The 24,103-nt window shown below is 29.5% G+C and overlaps 1 protein-coding gene and 1 long non-coding RNA gene across 8 annotated transcripts in view; one reads left to right on the forward strand and one right to left on the reverse strand.

Annotated features, from left to right (window-relative positions):
* Positions 1-24,103, forward strand: part of LOC132932134 (insulin-like growth factor 2 mRNA-binding protein 2) — a 48,785-nt gene that overhangs the window by 17,680 nt on the left and 7,002 nt on the right. For 2 of the 7 annotated variants that reach the window (XM_060998365.1, XM_060998364.1), the window contains exon 3: positions 7,971-8,120. The exons of 1 other annotated variant lie outside the window; for it this stretch is intronic. In XM_060998365.1, the coding sequence (XP_060854348.1) occupies positions 7,971-8,120 (150 nt within the window). Of the gene's footprint in view, positions 1-5,985; positions 6,533-7,970; positions 8,121-24,103 lie in introns of those variants that run through there. 4 more of the 7 variants (XM_060998367.1, XM_060998369.1, XM_060998368.1 and 1 more) reach the window with 4 other exon arrangements.
* LOC132932137 (uncharacterized) lies at positions 4,245-5,915 on the reverse strand. The gene is made up of 2 exons (XR_009662818.1): positions 5,654-5,915; positions 4,245-4,446 (listed from the first exon to the last, which is right to left on the reverse strand). It is a non-coding gene; the product is annotated as an uncharacterized LOC132932137 (long non-coding RNA).

A 24,103-nucleotide genomic window follows, 5' to 3' on the forward strand; every position in this document is an offset into this window, starting at 1 on the left:
TCCATGTACCTATAATAGAAACATAATATATAGTGAATTGTTTTATGCTCTTTCGATACCCTTAGTGTTGTATTCGTAACCCGAAATTTTTTAAAACAGCCACATTTCACTGGTAAATATAGTTTATCGACCATACAATTTCAGTTTCTATATTTAAAAAAAATGTTGGACCCCCCCCCCCCCCCCGAATTTTTTCAGTTACGGTCTTGTTAACAGCTGTGAAAAATAACAGTTTGTTTAACTGAACTATAGTTATCAAATAGTAATTTATCGAAATTTAACGAGATATAGTATCATAGTTACTAACGATTGAATGCAATCGTGGTTTTTAAAATAACAGTGTGATAAATGTGTTTTTATCTAATCAGTCTAATCGCTGTGTTTTTAAATTGTTGTTAAATCAAAAAATCAAAATTATGATATTCGAAAACAAACTCAATTATGTCCAATAATATACCTAAATGAGCATATTATTCACTTTTCACTCATTTTAGTCTTTATTAATAATTAATCCATGTTTTCAAGTACTTAGACTTTTAAATCGTTAAAGGAGTATACTGTGACGATACAGACTTTTTCAAATGGAACACGCTTCTATTTCAAGATTTTAATTTGATGATAATTTTTCGTTGACGCATTTAAATTTAAACTCAAACAAGTTATTATATTTTATGTACTAAGGATAATATTGTCGTTATATTATATAGTAATAGTTTTACAAAAAATATATAAAATAGGTGAAATATTTAGCTTATAGTACTTATGACACTCGGACAGCTTAAAAAAATTATAAAATTTATATTCATCACTTTAGTTTTGAAATCATCATAATATAAGCCCTTTATACAGATTTTCTAAACATGTTATCATGTGCTACCTTAGTACTAACAGTAACTCATAAAAGTTTGAAGTTCGATTTATATACATCAACACTTTTAAAAATCATCAACTTAACACTATCAACCATAAAAAAGGGTGGTTATCATTTGTTAATAAGACAATTATATCTCCACGGGATACTCTATAGTTAAAAAAAATCTAATAATTCTATCCAGAACAAAATTTAAGTATTTAAAAATATGATCTTATTTAACATACTTGCTTAATAATTTTATGAATAATTTTTTAAAAAGTTCGTCATTAATTGAGAAAAGTAGGAGTAAGCACTAAGCATGCTTGATAAATCACTCTGTATAGGTATATTATATATAGGTATACTACCTATTGAATAGATTCGATTCATTGGAAAAATAGTTTACTCGTAAGTATATATTATCGGTTATAATATATTTTTTGTATGACTTTATTATATAGGCTGTCGCACCATATTGTGTCTATGTAGTATACTGTGTATGTTCTATCTGAAATAATATACATGGAATTTTATAACATGTAATATATATTTACTGATTTTAATAAAAAATTAATTCGAATTCGCCATTTTCTATGTATGTAGTTGTGCATACAATGTACGCGTAGTGAAATGTTCAGTGCACGTATAAAAAAGAATGAAAAAAACATCAATTATTATACGCACTCAAAATGGCGAACGGAACGGATTTCATTACCGGCCGTATTATATTATATGGCATTTTTTTCGCGTCTGTATACTGTATACATACACACACACATATATATATTTTATATTCCCCGTGTATATCCGTCGGATGGGTTGTACGATGACGAGTGCTTTGCATATGATATATATATATATAGATATATAAATATAAATATATATATACAACTCGAGTATATTCCATGAGGGTTGATTCAAGCAGGGTGCACGCAACGGCGCGCGCGCGTATGATAAACGATTCAAAACTTAGTGGGAATAAATTTATTTTAATTTCAATTTGGTTTTTTTTTTTATAAACAGAAATCGATGGCAGTTTCATTTGTATTAATGTTGTTTTTATGTATGTTATTATTATCATTATATTATTCATTGCAACTTTCTGCGTGAAGAATATATAATATAGATATTTTATATATATAAATAATATAATAAAGTATATTTCTTACAATATTAGACTGAAAATTATTACTGGCTTAAAAATAAAAGGATAAATACCTACCTTCGATAATATATTATTAGGACGCGGATCTATAAATGCATTAAAAACCAACCAAATATGCGCTAAAAAACTTAAATATGCTTAAATAAATGCGCTAAAATGTTAAAATATGCATAAAAAATTAGTAAAAAGAAAATTTATTTTTTGAACATTTAATTAAAAAAATATATTTTTAAAATTACAGAACCCTACTATAGATACTTATCCACTTTTTTTCATTTTTTTCGTCACCTTCGTCATCTTGGTATACATATTTTATTTCCTCGATTATTAAGGTTATGTTTGGGAAAACCTATAAGTATACCTATTAATTTATTTTGATATTAACCTAAACTAAAAAAAAATAAAAAAACATTGAAATATGCAATTAAAATTGTTAAATAAGCCATTAAAATAAATAAAAATGTCGAAATATGCAAAAATATGCACTAAAAAGTTTCATTTTTAAAATCTTTATGTCATGAAACAAATGTTGTGCTCACTAAGCATATCATACGATCAACCAGAATAAATATGTAAATGCATACAAATCCGCGGTCTAATATTATGTATAAATTAACCAATATTATATTATATTTTATTGTAAATACTATATTGTAAATAATATATTGTAATATATTAGTATATATAATTTGGGCGAAAATTTAATTTGTTTTTATGTACGTTAAATTCAATTATAAATGATTGCCGTCTGTTGTAACAACTATAAAATTATAAATTTGTTGATTCAACTTAATTATTAATATAAATTTAAATCTAAATGATTCTTGATACCTACTTATAATAATTAGGAATAGTTTATTGAACATAAATTATATTATATTATATTATTATTCAATAATAATATATTTAGCGTGTCTTATTTATTAAACATGTAACTATGTAATATGTAGTTACCATATTTTTAATTAGAAGTTAAAGTTAAAATAATTTTATTTTAAAAACAGTTGTTTCTTATGCCTTGGTTCATATTTTTCCCCTTGGAATAATTCTGATGCGAATAATATGATATATATTTATTTATGATTGGCGGCATCTATACTAACAATAATATTTCTGCGTACTTATATAATATGTATACCATGTATCGATATTTTAAGAATAAAATGATATGTTTTAAGTGACTATTCTCATTTCTATATAATGTAATGTACATATTTATTTGTCGTTATTCGTTAGTACACGACCTAAGAAGAGAGCATATTATTTGTGTAATATAATGATTATGTATATATATATACATACGCACACACACACACGCACATATATATGTATGCTACTTCATATACACATATATACATTGTACATGACGAATATTCATTAAAATACTTGACTCGTGTGTCATCTAGTCTTTACTACAAAATAATATGCACGTGTGTGAGTGTACGCGCACGCGTGCTGCACCTACATAAAAATATTATGTGTACGTTTTTTCAATGAGTCAAAATGTTAAGTAATTTGTATTTTAGTTGATAATTTCCCTTTTTTTTAAAAAAAAAAAGTCTACTAAAACAAAACTAAAAGTCTTTATTATGTTATTTAGCGATGCTGTTTGTGACTGTGTTTAATTGAATTAATTTTGCCAATGTACGAATATTTTGTACATACGTATGGTTGGAAGTAGTGAGAAGTATGTATACAGATAAATTTACCAAAGTATTTTCTGTACATATTGTATTTACCTATTTCAACTCTTATGTTTGACGTTTAATTGGCATAAAAATTTAGTGCGATGAATTGTTTATGCAATTGGTATTATTTTTGTGTTACGTATGCCCCTGTACACATTTATAATTTTCCACCGGAAACAGATGGTATTCCTATTCCATTTAAAACATTGAGGCGTGGAACGCTGCTTCCAAAATATTTTTTTTCCTCTAAATTATATACTACTCTGTAAAGTATATATTTATTATGGGCTTATTAGGTACAATGTAATATGTATTAATTACCTAATCAATTAATAAGTAATAACACATTATCACCATCGTGCTTTGAATGGGTTTTTTCTTACTTTTTTGAATGAGGTCATTGTCCATGTGTTCATGTGCTATATACATTTGGTTTAAATACGACCCATTTATCGTGATTTTCAACGATTTAATGAGAATTTATCTACATGTAATCCACTTCCTCTGCAGTATGTAACAACAACAACAACAACACATCTATATGTATTATTAAAATTTATTATAATAATACCTTTACTCTATTGCATACTATAGAGTAGTAGTGTATATGAGTGGTATAAAATACTAAAACGCAAGGTTTGATGGGATGTCTGATTCTCGATATTGCTGTTAATGTAATCCGGGCGCAAGGTCTTTTGCCTCATTCTATTGCAGCCTGCAGGTAGTTTGAAAATCCTGACCTGCAAAATATACGAAATATTTATTATACTTAACGCGCACAAAAACCACCACCATCATCCCCACCACATCACTATATTATATGTATAATGTATATCAAACGTTGTCGTTACTCGTTTGCCCTTGTCCTGTACACCGGTGTACAATATATAGGTAGGTTATTTCGTACACATATATATAGTATAATATACTTTATATTATATATAATAATAATATGTATTCATTGTGCCCAAGAAGAATATCGCATTCTATAGACTCATATAATATTTTACACGAAATCGTCTTGCTTTGTGCGCCTCTGACCTGATTAATTGAATTTATATTTATTATTTTATTTGGCGGATGAAGGGCTCAGGTAAATCCATCTTTGAAACCATTCTTTAAAAGTATAGTGCAATACTGTAAATACCTTAACAAATTGTATTAACGCAGTTTCTAAATATTACCCATTTCTGTATGCAGCTCTGCACTTTGCAGTTTCTATTGCTGGCGTTTTTTTCTGGTTTTACAATATTATTATTATGTTTATAGGATGCTACTAGCTATGGTGATTCTCATATATTTATCGTCGAACATATACAATTATAGTTTATTGGTCTATACATATCTTATTCATTTATTATTTATACGCGTAAATTCTCGTTTGTTTATTTCATCGTCTTGGAATAGGAGCAACGGACTCACAGAGAGAAATGTTCAGAGGGAAAGCGTTGTCGCCGGCGTTTTGCAAGAAACCAGTGTCGTAAAAAAATAAATAACAAATGCGCGCGCGGAAGGTCAAAGAAATGTCACGGCGGAGGAACACCGTTTTATAGACGATTGTATAATTCTAGTACTTAACTGCAATATTTTGCTCTGAAAATACATACTGCACGCGAAACCCGTTGTCTCGCCGTGGCGTTCACCGTCACACAATATCATATTATAATAAATTAATAATGTACTATATTATTTTTTTATTGCGTCGTTTTTATATCCGACATACAAACAAAAACAATTACTTATTTTATAGAATTTTTGAATTTTTTACAAACCCCCAACCCTTAAAAAAAACTTATTGTGGAAACATTGTACACATTATGAGGGACTATTAAATAAACAATACATTATATAATATGTTTATATGTATTATTATTATGTATACTCAAGTGCATATTATAATAATTATATTATTATGAATATAATATACCATAATTACACGTATATTACATATTATTGTATTTGTGCTGATCGAACCCCCACGCCGCAAGCAATCGGGCCACGGTTTGTGTGACGTGCCCGAAATGGTCCGATGTTTTCCCGTTCAAAGTATACGCCGATAATGAATGGCGTGAGTTTTGTAGTAAAAAATAAATGAAATAGAGAAAAAAATACTGAGCAAGGAAGAGAGGAAAAAAAACACGTTTACGTTCGGTACATCATACGTCGTCGACGGCGGTGTCGGCGGCGGCCGACTACACATCGTCGTAGTTGGCCACACTGCGTTTTATATATATATATTATGTAGTAGTTCGGACGAGTTTTAAGTATTTTTTTTCTCTCCCTCTCTGTCTACCGCGGCCCGTCCGTCCGTAACGTTGTTTTTGCGCCGTGCGCTCCGACCAAAATCCATCACATCATAAATTAAAAGTACATTTATTTATTATATTTTAATAAAAATATAAATTAAATTAAATTTCGACATTTATTGTGTACCGTCAGTTGTTTTAGTGGTTTTCGTTCACGAATCCGGTAATATAGTAACATAACTTAACAACAACAATAATAATAGTGTAGTATTAATATATGTAATTGTAAAATAGTATAACAATTAATATCTGACGTATAAATATTATATATATTTTTTAATAGTTTATTTTGAAAATTAGTTTTTTGTCATCTAATTAAGTGACGTTGTTCGCATTTTGTGATAATCGCTTTTTAGAGTGGCTCAGTATAACTTCGTCACCATCGCCGGAATAAAAACATATATTTTTTCTAAAAAATAAAAGTAACGCCGATTAATAATTTTTGTTTCGTGCTGCCGTCGTCTTCGATTGTGTGTATGTAAAGGTACTACCTTGGTGTATAAATATTGCACGGCCAACAGTACGTAGTTTTTTTTATCTTTATTATTAATATTTTGTTTGCTCGCAGGCGTCGGCGGCGTAAACGCTTTTGATCGATTCCGAAAATGTTTACTCCGCCACCGCTACTACATGATATGTACACACACCACCGTGGCCGACCGGTATTAGAATAATAATATTGTGTTCCGCCATCTCACGTAAACATTTTTTTTTAAATGTATTTTTCGGGCATAAAAATAAAACGGTAAAACAATAGTATATAGTATGGGTCGTCGTCGTCGTCCGTTTTTTCCCGTTCAATATAATATTATTGTATTACACCCTCGGTGGCGGTTTTCCGTCGTGTTACGCACGCGACAAGTCACATTTCCCACACGTGGCTTACGACGTTCACCGCCGCCGGGACATTCCGATCGTCTCCACCCCCTCGCGAACGGCGCGCTTCGCTCGCAGGTGAAGTCGGGGGAAAAAAACGCTTCCCTGTCTCGTCGTACCTGCCGCGCGTGTACGCGATACTATAACTATATTATTATTATTGCTCTTGTATAACGTAAAAATATTATACACTTTTACGCACTCGTTTCAAACGTCTCGTGCATATTGGATGATACTACCATAGCGTAAATAAAATAATACTATGCGATTTGTACACCTCTTGCCGTGCACTATAATATGCGCGATGCACACACACACACACACACACACACTCTCTCACTCATACTCGCAACACACACTCACTTAAACTCACGATATACACTCTAACCGGCTACAACAGAGGAGAGCCTTCGCCGCACATTCCTCGTGTGTGCGTGCGTGTAGAGGACGCGCCGCGTCGGAGGAGAAGGGCAAACGCGCGACGACGGCGACGACGACCGGCTGCGTGTGCGGCGTGCCGAGTTTATCGTACGCGTGTAATGCGGCGTTGGCAGGGCGAGGCGCGCGGGCGGTCGGGCGTTTATATTAGTCGTCGACGCTGCCGTCGCCGCGTTCGAACGGGGATCGATTTACGTGGAAACACGCTCGCGGTAAAAATCTTCGTTCGCCGATACCGATACCTATCAAACCAATAAGTATACCGTTGGCGGGTCCAAAAGAGTCGTAATAATTGCCTGTCGATCTTCCAGAGCGATACGATATATACGTAGAATATTTTAGGTTGTTTTGAGGTGTCATATACTGCTATAGACACGGTTGCATCGGCACACGTCCATAACACCGGCTCGAACTTATATACTCGCTTATATCATAATACGAGTACGATCGTTGAGATCGTGAGTGAACTCCTCGGAAAGGAGACGGTGAAGACGATTGCCGTTGCGACACGTGCTTCATGATATACAGTACTGCAGATTGTGTGTGATAAATTATATTATATTGTAATAGAGTAGAATATGTAATAAAGTATTAAAGTAATTTACTGTTGGCTGTGTTGAGTGTAACATTGTGTGTGTATTTAGTTCGAACCCGGTGCACTCCGTAGTTATGACTCCGAACGACATGGACCAGAGTCAACAGCAGGCCAACCAGGGTAACACTCAAGATTACAACGGTTACGCGTTCGGTCAACCGAGTTCTCAATTCCAACCGAGACAACCGGCCGTCCAGAGGTAAACTATTATATTATAATTTTTATACATCTGAACCTTAGCTGCTGTAGTTTTGATTATATTTTTCGCGTGATTTTTGCGATACAAAATTTATGTACAGGTACTTTGGAAGTAGGTATACGTGTTCTCGAATAGACGAGTAGTAAACGGTTTTTTTTTTCAATAATTTTGTTGCGTCGTAGCAGGGATCACATTGCGGTTATCACGCGTGACGTTTTCACGGTGGGACCAATGGCGTTCGTGGCAGTGGCGGCAACAGTAGTCGACTAGGGGGACTGCTTCTGCGTGTGCGTGGCTCGTGATGGACAAATGAATGAGGCTTTTACTCGTAGCTAGGGTTCTCGTCACCCCGTGAAACATGGCGGCGGCACGTCGGTTTTTTCCTCTTCGGAAATAATAGTATATGCAATTGGGGTGCAGACAAAACACAACACAAGGACACGCAGGCCTGAATAATTCAATACGTCTTGATTAAATTTTGTTTCTCATGTGATTAACGCCGACCCGACAGGTGTAGATTACTTAAAATTACGAACGTCCACTTAGTTCTTCTGGGTCGCTTCAACTCACATACTGATAAAGATGAAAAAAATTACATGTTAGCTTTCAAATTTCTTATGCGTATATACTGAATCGCGGGATTCGCGACAACCTGTTTCCCAGTGTGCACTGCGCTGACCGTACTGTATACGCGTTTCGGCGGTGGTCAATGACCGGAAGTCGTTTTCGAAACGCGACCGTAATTGACGCGTTCGTAATGGATATAAATTATAAATATATAATATATATAATATATAATGTATAACACGCGGGTAATATATGAAACGTGGTAGAATGCTGCAGCTGTGCTTTCTTAGTTTTTTTATGCATACCTTATATATTATTTGCTCGCGTGTGTACGCGATATGATGCACACGACTATAGTGTGGGCAGTAAAAAATATAAAATTATATAGTCTTCCAACCGACCGGTATCTTTAATGGCCCTTATTTACGTCTCTTTCGAGTTGTGCGTGAAAATCTAAATGTACATTATAATATAACCCTGCTTTTGATATCGTGCGTGCGCTGAACGCATCGAGTTACGCCAATCGTTCGCGTATCCCTGAAATTTGTAGCACACGTTTCCAGAATAGTCTTAGTGGTAACTTGTTTATTTTTTGTAGTCTTTTCGAGGAGTACGGTGTACCTTCATTGTAGGTAGTGTGCCCATGCTGTTACGTGATTATACAAAGTGTATTTTTATTCTTAATAGGGCTTCTTGAAAATGGTTTTTTTTAATCTTTGATTTTTTTTTTTTATAACCTAACCGTTTATTCCAAAGCAAATATTATCAGTATATTGTTGTTGTTGGCGTTCGTCTTTGAACTGCATGTCGAACAATTCACATTTTTAGAAAACAACTCCAGAGTTTTTCGTTATTTTTCGGGGTGTCGCCTACCGATTGCTGCGGCCCAAATTATAGATATTAAATACCTTTTTTTCGTTGGTTATTTAAATTAAATAAATATCCCGATTTTGTCTTACATATTGCAATGTAAATTGAATAAACCACATTCGCACGACAATATTTAGCGCGAATGATTTTTTATTGTATATTAATGATAAGAAAGCCGATAAACTGAAAGATTGCAAACAAAAATATATAATTTTGAATTCATAAAAATAATTATTTATACAAATTAATCAATAATATTTTTTATTGTATGCTTTTTAATAATAATTTGACTGTTAATATGCGTACCAATAAAATATAATAATAATAATAATATAATTTATTATTGATTTTTTCAATAAAAATATATTTTTATTAATCATATTATTATGAGTTGATAACTGTAATATTTTTCTTAGTTAACAATTTATGTTTATGTATGTTTAATGGTGTGTAAATAAAATTAAACTATATTATATTTACTTATTTTATTAATACATAAATATGTTATTTTGGGAACCAATGTGTGTTTAAATGCAATTGGAATACTTATATTTGGGACTTTAGTATAATATAGTGGGACTAATGGTTTTACTTGAATTCTGACCACTACCGGTATTTTTTGTCGTATTTTGGTTTTTAATATCTTGAAACGACATGAAACGAATACATTTTTTCCATGAAGTACAACTACATATTTTATTCAAGTCTATTTTTTAATAAACACGTTTGCAAATATTCTTGGTTTTCATTTAGGTGGTTTGGGTAAAAATATTATCTCTAAACTTAGCTACTAGGTTAGTTGTATGAAAAATATTTGTGATCGATAAATGATGGTACTTTGAATTCATTAGTAGAAGATTATTTAATGGAATATTAAAAATGCATTATCCTTTAGAGAACTTATAAAATGTTGTAATAATAGTATATTGTATAAATATATTAATGTGTAGCATATACTATTTATACATATTTATTTATACAATAAATTAATTTTTAACGATTATAATTTCTCAAAACTATAATCGTTAATTAGTATTTACCATATTGATTATTACTTATTTTTCGTAATTGTGTTTTAATGTTTTAGCTTAATATGTTTATATTTAGTTTATAGTGTAATATGTCTGTATTAGTTTACTATAATAATACATTTTAAAATCTGAAAAAGTAACTAATAAAAACTTACATCCATTTATTGTTCACTCGGCAATACAATTTTATCCAAAATACGTATATATAATATACATTTATATTACTATTATAAGTAAAAAATTGTTTAAATTTAATGTTATTGTTTAAAATCGAACCATACTAAATACAAGAACACAGTGGCGTAACTGGGAAAAAATCTAGGGGGGCAATGTATAATAAATGTAATATATTTATTATTATCAAAACCCTGACACCCCTCCCCCCGGTTAAAATATATACCTTTAGCTTTCAAAAAATTGTCAGGGGGGGGGGGGGGGCAAGTGCCCCTCTTGCCCCCCCACAATTACGCCACTGCAAGAACATGTGTGATTGGTGAACTTAGGTACACTAAAATTACTTAAGTAGTTAAGTGCATTCGGTATAATTTTCTATATTCTAGCTATTATGCAGAACGCCATTAATCATTATAGAATAGTATCCGAGTAAAATAATTTCAACTTTTTTTGTATATTATTCGTTCTTATATAATATTATATACTATATACTTTTACTATTTCAAATAAAAATGTTTGTCACGAATTTCACGACGATGTCTTGTAAATAACTCAACGAAACATACATTCTTAATATCATCATTATTGATTTTTAAATTACATTACGAACGCTTGTCGTTATATTATTATAATTGTGAATTGTGAGTGATGATATCAAACATTAGGTTTGATATTATAGAGTTTTAGCCATGTTATAGCTACCTACCTAGTCTAACATTTTAGCCTTTTTAATAGGTTAAGTATATATTATGCTTCGTTGCATAATTTTCAATTGATATCGTAGTGATTTTAGAACAATCGATATAAGAAAATTCGTAGATTACTAGTAGGTATCTTTTCCCCAATCAACTGTCCCGATAACCAACCTATACTCAAGTCTGCCCCAATTGTTAAGTTCTATTATCTCACTTATTAAACAGATTGGGATTAGAAATTATCGGTCCTGCCTGAATGAAGGAAATGTATGCTTACATCAAAATACCAAGTACAGTGCTCGAGTAATAACAAAAAAAAAACAAATTTATAGGCATGGCCGGTATAATATTATGACTTAGTCGATGTCACATACATGCACAGTGGTGATGTTTGGGGCGGGGATACGTCAAGGCATATATATTTATATTCCTATTATATATATCACGTTAATCGATAATTTTATAATGGTAGTGGCATCCCCTTCGGCCTTCATCAACTTTTAATCACCTCTCTGCGCAATTTAGGAGGATGGGATGGTATATGTCTATATAAATACCTATATATTACGGCAAGTCGTGCATATATATTAATGTTGTGTGTATATTGTATGTATATTTAAATATTCGTGAATCGTATACGAACTAGCTCTCGAGCACTAAACAGAAAAAAAGAGCTAAAAGATGAAATAACGAAAAAAAATGAATGGGTGAGGGGAGATGTGGCAACAAAAATAGAAATAAAAAACTCTAACTGCAGCAGCAAGTCAATAGGAGGTCGGATTCGCATATTATATTTCATTATCGTATCTTCATAATATGTCATATATTTATAATATATATATAATATATATAGTGCGAGTGGCCCCCGTGTATTTCGCGTTTTTTTTATCATCCCGTCTATAATTTCAACTGGCGTGTGCGTTCGAGGCACGTACAATGGGGCACGCGTTCTATCCACAATAACCCGTACAGCGCGGGGGTGTGGATCCTGCTTACGGGATGGACCGGCGGCTGGACAATCACGTGCCCGCACCGCCTACTATATATGCGAACATATAGCTCGTGTGTCTCAACAGCGCGTGTGCGTTATTGTGGGGGCGTACGGTGAAAGGGGTAAGCGAATTATATGACGCGGGGGAGGAGGTAATTTTTTGCGCGTGGGACGATGCCGCCGCCACGGCCCGGTGTTTTTGATATGATGGTGGTCGCCGCCGCAAGGGGTAATAGATCTTATTATATTCATTTCCTATGTACTATGTTTATACGCGCACGCAATAACTACAAAACAGTCGTCGAGCGCCTATCGTATTTATGATTTATCATTAAAATATTATACTAACTGCTATCTCCGCACGTTATAGTGTAATAATATGTTTATTGAGACTTAATATTTCTTTTAGTTCATATAGATGTGTATATACACCTAGACTCGTTATAACTTGTAATACGTCAAACTATTATTTGAGATAATATATAGTATTCGTCACTTATTATTTAATTACTACAGTTAACTAGATTTGTTTATTTTTTTATATTTATATAATTTTATACTCGTTGTCGTATGTCATTATATATTATTTATTTAATATTGTGTTATACTTGTTTCTCAGTCCTGATTTCCTGAATTAAAAACAAAACTACCGTGATTAATAGTTATAATATTATCTATCTAAATATTTAGTATACGTATAAAGTTATTTATTTTTAACATCTTTGAGATAGGGTCCATAAACATACAATAGAGTATAACACGTTTTCAAATATTTGACAGTCCAATTAATGTTAAACTCGTAATGGGGCCAGTAAATATATTAAATTTATGTGTAACCTGCCAAAGAATTATAATCAGTTTATAGGATTTTCAAGATTAAACCATGTGTTAAGACACTGCGTTGCTGTGTCTAGATTTGTTTTGAAACTTTCGTTTAACTTTTTCTTAAATTTGTTTGTAGTTTATGTTTTTTTTTATTTTTCCGATTTAATGTACAATTGGTAGATTAAAATAAATTAAAACTTGTTTATTATTTTAGTTTTAAAATACATATCAGTGAATGTGAAATGCTTTTCAATCGTGATTATTCAATTATTGATTTGTTTTATTTATTTAATTATAATTTTAATTAAAAAACGGTTATAATACAGAATGATTCTTATTTAATTATCACAAACAATCATTATTTCAAAAATTATATTAACGTTTTTGAAAATATTTTTTTATGCGATTTACATTTAAGAAAACAAAATAAATTCGAATACATTTAGAATATGAAATGAAAAATATAAAAATGTATGTTGTCATTCGAGAAAGTAAAAAATCTTTAAAAAAATATTTTAAAAAATTTTCAAATATTAATAATAGTTTTTGAATTAATGAATAGTTTGTTATTAAAAAATCACTTGGTATTAAATCAAAACTGCATTTCTTACTTAAAAACAAAAACTTAAACATTTGAACATAAGAAAGTATTTGATAATTAATAAACAGCTTTACTAGTTATACTGTATAACTATTATAGTCATTTTACTGTGAATGTACTGTGTAGCTATATGTACTTAGTGTTTTTAATTTATGATAACCGAATATTATGTATGTATATTTTGTTTTTATGCTGAAATTTAGTTATTTAGTTGTATACGTATGGTTTTCGAACAACGATTACTTCATACATTTTTTTTCGTAAATTTTTCAATTATAAAGCGTTTTGTTATTTTTAAATTATGTTATATAATTATTGTTTGTTTTGCGTACAGCAATAAAATATATTAAATATAGCGTATAAGTGAGGTACTCTGCAGGTGTACACTACGTTATAAGTATGCACTGTCATCTGTCAATAAACAATAGTATTATTAAGTTTTATACTCTGTTGACAATATTCATTGTGGCGGTTGGGACTCCAGAAGACATTTTGCAATGCACCGCGTTTCGCAAATATTATCAACCTCGCTTGGGTCTTGTCAATTTTATTACTGGTTTTAAAAACAGTCCTTATTTTATCAACAGTTTGTATCTGGTTATGGTGTTAATTGCAGAAACTATCTAACCTAACCTAACCTAACCAAGCTCGCCTTGCATCATAACAACGAATTTTCGAATTTTTTTGTTAATTATAAAGTTGAAATCCACTAAAATAGAAAATAGTTATGTATGCCAGTATGGAGATATTATGGTTCATTATTTCCTCGATTATGACGTACTACTATTTGAAATTTTAATTATGTTTTGGAGAAAACCAAGTTAAGTTTTTTTCGAGACATAATTAACCTAACCTAACCTTTCATGTCATAATCTGTAGTCTGTACACAAACTATATTATAGTTACTTACATCACTAACTTTTGGCTCGCCCGACAGAATTCCTGAGTTGACAAATACAATTATGACAACTAATAAAGCCCGAGATTTATTATATATAACATTATTGAACGATATTTTGTTTGTTTTCGAGCATTTTTATTTCAATATAGGTACTATAATACTATATTTTTTCAATAAAATAATACCTAGTTAATTTCTTTATATTTAAATTATTTACAGTGTTTTATTTTTTCATGTTGCCCACGAAAAAATAATATCTAATTTAAAATTTAACTACGCATATAAGTATAACCAAGTACTGCAGATATCATAGTATATTGTATTTAATATAAATTTATTAAATTTTACAAATATTTTATTAATTAAAGTAATGTGATTAATAATGTACAAATAGTTTAATAAGTGAAGTTCAGATGTAAATTGAATTTTCATGTGACCAAAATGTTATCAAATTCATGATGTTTATTACATTAATTTGCAAGTTTTCATTAGTAAAAACATAATATTTATTGTACAAGTGTGTTAATCGTTAATTTTAATACATTTATTGAAAATTAAATAATAAAAAAAATAGTGTTGTGATCCGAAGTTTAATAAATAATTAAGCAGGTAGATTCAATGTTCAATACTGATTGATTAAATATTTATTATTGTAAACATTTAATCGAATGCATTTGAATGTTATTTTAGATTTATATTAAAAATTGTCAATTAAAATGGAATGTTTTCAAATATTTGTTCATTTCAACTAATTATATTAATATTCTTGTTTAACATTAATTTTTTTAACCCTTATTGTGAACAAACTATTTTTGAATTAATGCATCAGTTGTTACATAATGTATTATTTGCTATTGAAAATTATATTTATCCGTAGTTGGTAAATATGATACGTAGTTATACATTTATAGTTAATATAATACTTATACTTTTTTTTGTTGAGTAGCTTAGAATTAAAATAAGGGCAGATCGAAATTAATTTTGGGAATTTTGTGTCAACTATTTTCAAAACAATATAAAATATTGTGTATAGACTTACAAAATATAAATGACCATGACTGTGTTAAGTTCGTCTAATAGTCAGAATAAGACTCAAAATTCTTTGGACCCTTCTTTCCACCTAGTTATTTTATTATCTCTAGCTGTAATCTATTTAGTCTTTAATCTTTACACATAAACTTAATCATGTATATAATATTATAATCTACCTATATTATAAATAACATAAAATATTAAAATAATAACATAAATGACTTTGACCTTAGAGTGTTATAAAACTATATATATACTAATATAAGCGTGCTGTGGCTTTTTCAAACATGGCATGACTATTATAACGTATTAAAAATAGCACACAGGCAGATAAAATATTGTAAATTATTCAAAAGAAAAATAAATTCTTTTTTTAAATACTCTAAAACCATTTTGAAGTAATTTATTTAATATTAAATGACATTGCCATATTAGTACTTAAAAGTCTAGAATTGTGACTCATATATCTCTAATTGTTTTACAATCATTTTAAGTATACCATTACATATGTAGATTATACTTTTAAACTTGTCAATGTTGAACGAATCAATTGAGTAAATTGTACGGCGTTTATGTATCTTATTAATTGAAAATTTCGATTTTTAGTATTGATTGCTAATTGTATGGATCTTATTATATGGTATTATGGATTATTAAGTTTAAACGAGTAAAAAACAAAAAATCGTTGCGTAACTTTTATTAGGATCTTCATTAAAATATTAAATATTTGATTTCCAGAAAAAAGCCGTGTCTCTTGGTACCTAATATGTGTTTTAAAAATGTTTTCGATTCGTTAATCGTTATTTCTGAAGACGCAGTTATACTTTTTTATGCAATTAAGTATGAACTAGAATTGTTTTCCTTTTTATATAGGTATATTATAGGTGTATATAAATTAAAATTACTACAGTTCATAATATTATGTAGCCTGCATACGAATTGAGTCCATATACAACCTTTTAGGATGAATTGAGTTTGGGGTTTTCAAGGTATATTCTAATTTAGTCCGTGTTTTAATATACTAATTCCTGTCAAACTTTAAAAAAACATTTTCCTTTCCATTTTTACAGACTTAAAAAATGTTTTTTTTTTTAAATATTTTATTACATAATAAAATATGGCTATAATATAATATAATTTAAATATTAAATGAATATAGGTGATGATAAAATTACATTTTTTATATTGGTACAAAAATGTGCTATAAACATTGTATAAAATGGATATCAACGATATCACGTAGTTGTCTCCATATACTTAAATTATGGTTTTTTTTATATTTTACTCAAAATAATCATCGGACGCAATTAGTATATTTATGATTTTCCAACCGTGGACTTAATTACTAATAATTAGTATATTATTTTTCCCCGTCCAGGTATTGGGACTCAATTAGTATACAGCGATTTTATACTGTTTTTTAATTAATCGCTTTGAATTTTTATTATATTATATATTTATATGTATCAGCTATTTCAAGTTACCGTTTTTATGATAAATATATACCTATAAAATACCATTTTTATAAAGTTACTTTATACGGTCGTATTTTAAAAATTATTCCCTCATTTTTAACCTGTATTCTGATAGTTTCAATTATTCATCTGGTTCAGTTAGATTTACAGTATTATAAATACATATTTTATTATGTATATAATACGAAACATTATTTTGGATCTCGTGGAATTCGAATTTTCCAACGTTATCGAGGATAGTGTATTTATTTTGTATAGTATATCCGGCGTGTGCGTGTGTAGGAAATATTTATTTTGAATGCTAGGCAATGACCCCTGGCGGCATGTGCACAAAACAAATTCTTTCTAGTGCCTATAAGATTTCAAGGTCGACTTACAATATCCCCCTATTTTTTGATCCGCCCATTTATGTCTTTTAGCTTGCCTCATTACTCAATACAGTAGCCTATATTAATAAGGTATATGATATAATATACATATCCTTTGGCATTTAACACAAGTGTTGAAATCGAAAGAAACCAGTCCTATACGAAAAACAATCTAATTTTTTTTTAATTATAACCTGGTTATATTGTGTTATATTTCTAGAATATTAAGTTTTTGCTTTTTTAGGATCTTCTCTATTATAATATTTATAATATATATGTTAATATTCGTATCTTTATTTCCCTGTTATATTCATTACAATGGTACAAACTTCTTTAATATGGTGCAACCCTGTACAATCATTTTTCCCGAAATGCATGTATGCATAATGTTTATATTATTCCAGATCATATTTATTTATATTAATTTAAATTTATTTTATTTTTCATTATATTTATTGAAATTTCAACATCAATACCTAAAATTATTATATAGCTATACTAGGTATATAAATATACAAGGCGATATTTATATTTATTATGTTTTATTTATCCATGGATAAAATTTTTACCATAAGTTTTTGAAGTCCTTGCAATGTATATGATTAATGTACAGGATATTGATATAAATAGCTGATAAATGTAAATAACTAACTAGATATATGAAATATATTAAATATATCTAATTAAAAAATATTATATTTTTTTACATATAATTAATAACTATTATACATTGTATATAATATATATAAACTTTTAAGACTATTTTTTTTAACGTACCTCATATATCACGACATATTATATAATAATTATTATATATTGTTGTAAATACTTAGAATTTATAAGTTATAATAGAATATATAAACTTTTATCGTCGCTGTCGTGTAAATTTTTATTACTTTATTTTTAAATTTTAAATTTATATAACTTCATACTTTTTTTTCGCTTTTTATACGATGACGACAATATTTGCAAAGGTGATAATTATGATTAAATAAAACCCATCTCACCGCCAAATGTATTAAGTCTATAATATGACGGTATGATAGGTACGCATGAATACTACATGTCCTATATTATGCATGTTGGCAATAAATTAATAAATATTGATTTTCTTTTGTAGTTTAAAATAAATGTTATTACCCTTAAATCATGATGGGCGTACTTCTGTATGTTTTTAATGACTCCGTTTTGGTCAGAAACGCACAGATACTTGAATTATATAACAATATGCATATGGCGCGCGTTTATTATTAAATAGAGCTTTCAAGGGTTTTTATAAATAAGCTATATATTGTTAAAGAGCTATTGAAATTCGATATTACGATGGAGCTTATGAACTCACCGGCGCGTATATTTTAAGTACATTTCCTCCCGTAAATTGTATACAGCCAGCCATAAAGACTATGACAAACATTTCAAAAAATAATACTTATTTCAAACTTTTTTCGGCTTTGTGACATTATCATTTGCTTGCATATTATATTATATTATATTACCTATTGAAGTTTAACGAAAACAGTTCATAATAAAAAAAAACTGTAGTAATACGTTTTAGTACATTTTAATTAGGTAAGTAATATATATAAACTGAACATACATTTACAAATATTTGAATAGTTTATTTATAGTAGATACAGAGAACTCACGATATTTTTATTGTACAGTAAAAATCGTCCAAATATTCATTTGGATTTTTTTTTATACTCAGTCAGTCCAGATATTTTATTTGAATCAATAATATTGTATTCCTAATACATTCGAACGTAAAACATAATGTACCACATATAGCCATACAGCCCATACAGGTCTTTCGACGTTCGTAAAAACGCGTTCGCACATTCATGGTGTAGGTTTTTGACAGTTTCCTGAGAACGGAATATGGTGTATGTGTCATTTCAAAACGGAAAAAATAATAACAATGAACCAAAGTAAATTAGTGTATTTTCCTAAGTACGTGTTAAACGCATTGCAAATGTATATAGATAGCAACTATTTAGGTGGTAGTTACCTATGCGTATTATTATGTGCAGCGTAGAATGGAATAAATGGGTTATGAATTTTTATTCAGTATTGTAAATTTAATATAATATAAGTATAATAACACGTTCACTACTTATTATATTACATTATGTATATTATGTATAGTTATACGATTATAATGACGTTATAAGGTTATATATATTACTGGCTGAAACATCAATAATATTTGTCGTCGTTGAAATTGAACACCTACATCCTACAACACGATATACACATATATTATAGATTGATATTTTTTTGTTTTATACACGTCGCCGAGTTATTTTATATTATTATTAGGGCTGTGAATTTAATGCAATAAAAAACCTTAAAAATCCATTTAAAATTTCAACAATTATCGAACAAAATGCACTTAAAATGATTTTTAATTTAATTGTTATATTGATATTAGTATATTACATGCATAAAAATGTATTTATTTAACAAAAAGTTGATTTAATTTTAATTTTGATTTTTTGATAATGCTGTTTGCCTGAAACATTTTTTAAATTTTTTAAAAGGTTTTCAATTATGTTAACTAATGGAATTTAATTAAAAATATCAAAAAATGAACTAAAAAATGAAAATATGACCTAAAAAAGCAAAAAAAAATTACCTAAAAAACTAAAAAATGTCAAAAAATGCAAAATAAAAATTTCGTAAATAGATTTGTTGTTACATAATTCAAATTATACATTTACAAAGCTATGTTTCACAACCACAAAAAAAAATTCATTTTCCTACAAATTCACAGCCTTTATAATTATTATCTATTGCAGACGTCAAATTCACCATGATTTAATAATATGTATTTTAGTATTTATGTGTTTGATAGGGGGGGGGTAACACGGGTAAATGTATAGATTCGACTCTACATCTTTAAATTTTATAGTTATAGACTTGTCAAATCGCCATGGTAATAATATTGTAATAACTAATAGTAAATACAATCAATGAGCGGATAACAAACAGTATGTATTGTAAACTTTTAAAGCATGAGTGACTTAATATACCACATAAAATCAAAATTCGTTGATTATGTATAATATGAGAATTACTTATGAACACGATCAAAATAATAAACTATATAAATAATTAGTATTTAATTCGTCTCGAGGTGGGAGTATTCTTCAAGTCAATCTCAAATTCCTAGCAATTTAAAATTAGACTTTGTCGATATGGCAGCGCCACCCCGTCTTACGGCTATTTTTGATCTACATGTATAAGCTACTGGAGTAAACCGGTCTAATTGTCATTTTGTCAGACGGCGTAGTGATAACGTTACCGGTTATCATTGGAAATTGGAAACAATTTTGAAATATACAATTTGTGTCGACGGTTACTGCGTGATTCATCAGAGGAGCGAGTAACATTCGTTCAAATTATATTATTATTGTTGTTGACAAAATTTGAACGTGTGTGAAAAGCGGTGTGTGCCGATTTGAATTTTCTCAATTATATTTTTGAGTTTAAATTATGAAACCTTCCCGCAATGAAATTAATTTACATCATAGTTACTCCGTACCTACAATAAGTTACTAACCATTGAATAATGGTATATAATAATTAATAATTAATAACCATCCTGTACCCTGGCGATACAGCGCTACAGCAGTAATATTATATCACGTCTTAGATAATCGCTGTAATATTGTAAAATAAATAATAATATAATAATTTATTATCTTATGATAGTTATATCCCTGCTAATATAGGTATTCAAATATAACGTATTTATTAATTTTTAGATCAAGATAATTGTTGTATGATTGATACCAGTATTTTGATTTTTTATCATTTTAAAACATAAACTCGATTTAAGTGGTGGCGATAATTAGTTCGTAGGTACTAGTTGGTGATATTTTTATTTATAATACCATGAGATGATACTGAGTGTCTAGTGGAGACATAATGTATAACATGATCACGCTCTGATATATATTATTATAAGTAACATTCTGGACCAGAACTTCTGGTGGTGATGTAGTTGTAGTCTGATAAATTGGCAAAAAAGTGTACTAATTATGTGTACTTTATATATATGTATATTATATAATATGTTTATTGTTTATATTAAATTGTCTCGCTAATTTTTAATTTTTTACTGTTACTATATGGATTGATTATTAAAATAATTATTTTTCCTTCAAATTCTTTCGTCCGATATCTTACCTGACGATAACTCATTTTATGCCACTTTAATCGCGTATTTATATATTATATAGGTTTAATTACGACAACAGTAACAATTATTTACTATGACTTAACGTACAATTATAAGTTAAAAATAATATATGAAGAATGATGGCCGGAAATAATAATTAAAAAGTAATAACAAAAGTATAATACGAACTTGTAATAATACACATTATGTTTTTGGTATATATATACACACATTATTACAATTATAACATAATATATAGTAAAATATGTAGTAATGTGTATTATGTGCTTGCCAAATGCCACGGATATACGCCATTATTTCAAAATCATATACAGCGGGCATATTTCAATTTTTTCTTTTTTCTTTTATTGACAAGATATATGCTACCTACTTTGCCAAACGAAATGCTAAAAATTATTGTCATTATTGGCGTTTTATTTCTTGCCATCAACAGAAATTGTTTGTTAATCTTTTTCTTACGATATCAATGTATTTTTTTATCTAAAAATAAAGTGTTATAGATGTATAACAGTATATTGGTGTATTGTTTATGTGTTAGGATGTAAAGTTTCGGTATAAAGCTAATAATTGTTTTGATTTGATTATATATCTAATATGTTATATATACCTTGAGTACCATAGTAAGTTTATATAATTTGTGCATATTTTTTAATTCGTGTAGAGTTAAAATTAATTACATTATTAAAAATCTATAATTTTTTTCATTAAATGTTTAGGTTGATTATTATTAACTGATTTCATGTTATTCAAATCTATCAATTAAACTATACATATAATTTGACGAATGAGTCGTGTACTCACATAAAATTGTTTCATTTCAATGTATAAGATCAACGTAGTCATCGGTCATCGTACCGAACAATTGTATTATTATTTATTTCTCGTTCATAGAATTAAACGTGTGCACGTTTCAAAGAGAATAAACAAAAAAAATATATATGTTTAAAAAATCCTTAGGTACTTCACGACACTTATGTCGCTGATATCGTTATTCGATGGTTGTTTTCTGTGGGTTTGATCAGATTTTCGATTTGATCTTGCATATATTTGCAATGTTTAAGTAGCGGCAGGTTGGAATAAGCTTAAGCTCTGGTTCCGTTCTATACTGGCAGTCTTGTATTTGTGCGCGCTTAGTGTACACAACACTACGCCCACACACATCTGCGTCTAATAATTTCTACTCAGGTAGTCTGATTGCGTTATAACAACATATATTATGCACTTTTTCTACACCCGGGAAGTGGTATACCGAAACGTAATAAGTTAGTAATAGTCTTATTAAGGATAAGTCATTTTCTCGTCGTATCACTGAGGGCTCTCTTTTTCTATCTGCCAATCTGTTTCTTCAAGTATTAGAGCAGTCTGCGTCATCGTCAAAAGATATTTAATTAATTATTAAACAGTCGTTTAAAAATAATTTCGTACCTTTTACGCCCCTCATGAGTGTGTGTGTGTGTATGTTTGTATGTGTATCCAATTATCGTGACAATTATTTTTGTAAAGTCGACAAGTAAAATTTTTTCGATCTTTGGGTGGTTTACTATGTTTCTCAAATAGCTAATTTGCTAAAATCGCCGAATTTCCTTTATAGTTGTATTATCATGGACGAACACGAGACCGGGACTCGTCTTTCATGTCGATCATTCTAATTTCTCATTTTTTTCCGACCAAAATTGTACAATAGGTATATCTCCCGCTCGTCACATACAAACGTGTGTTAACTGACGGAACTACGGAAGGAAGGACAGCGGTTTACATTGGGTACTTGGGTAGGGTATTCGACATTTGATACCGTCGCCATACCGGGGCTGCCATAAACATAGTATACCAATAACATGGTAGTATGGTACATACCACCCCTGCCGTACAAACAAAATCGTGCTCTGTCCTAGAACTCGCTAGAAGTAGCAGCAGCTGTCTACTACCACGACCACAATATAATAATATTATTTCGTCCGTGGATCGATTCGGTCCGCCACTCGGAGGGGGCTATTAAATTCTTCTTTGACAATTACTTTGCGTTTCGTTAATCTTATTAATTTCCTTATTTAACTTCTATTTATTATATCATACGAATTACGGTAATGCCAATAATGTCATTAACAATAGTGCAAAACGGCATTATAATAAAACGTAGTATTTAATTTGTATAATAGTATTTACGATTGATTGATAACGGGAGCGTTCCAGAATCGGCGGTCACACTGTCGGGCAAAGCGGATCCGTGTCCGGCGCAGTGGGTTACGTGA

Source organism: Rhopalosiphum padi, chromosome 1 (assembly GCF_020882245.1).
Source record: "Rhopalosiphum padi isolate XX-2018 chromosome 1, ASM2088224v1, whole genome shotgun sequence".
NCBI classification, from domain to species: domain Eukaryota; kingdom Metazoa; phylum Arthropoda; class Insecta; order Hemiptera; family Aphididae; genus Rhopalosiphum; species Rhopalosiphum padi.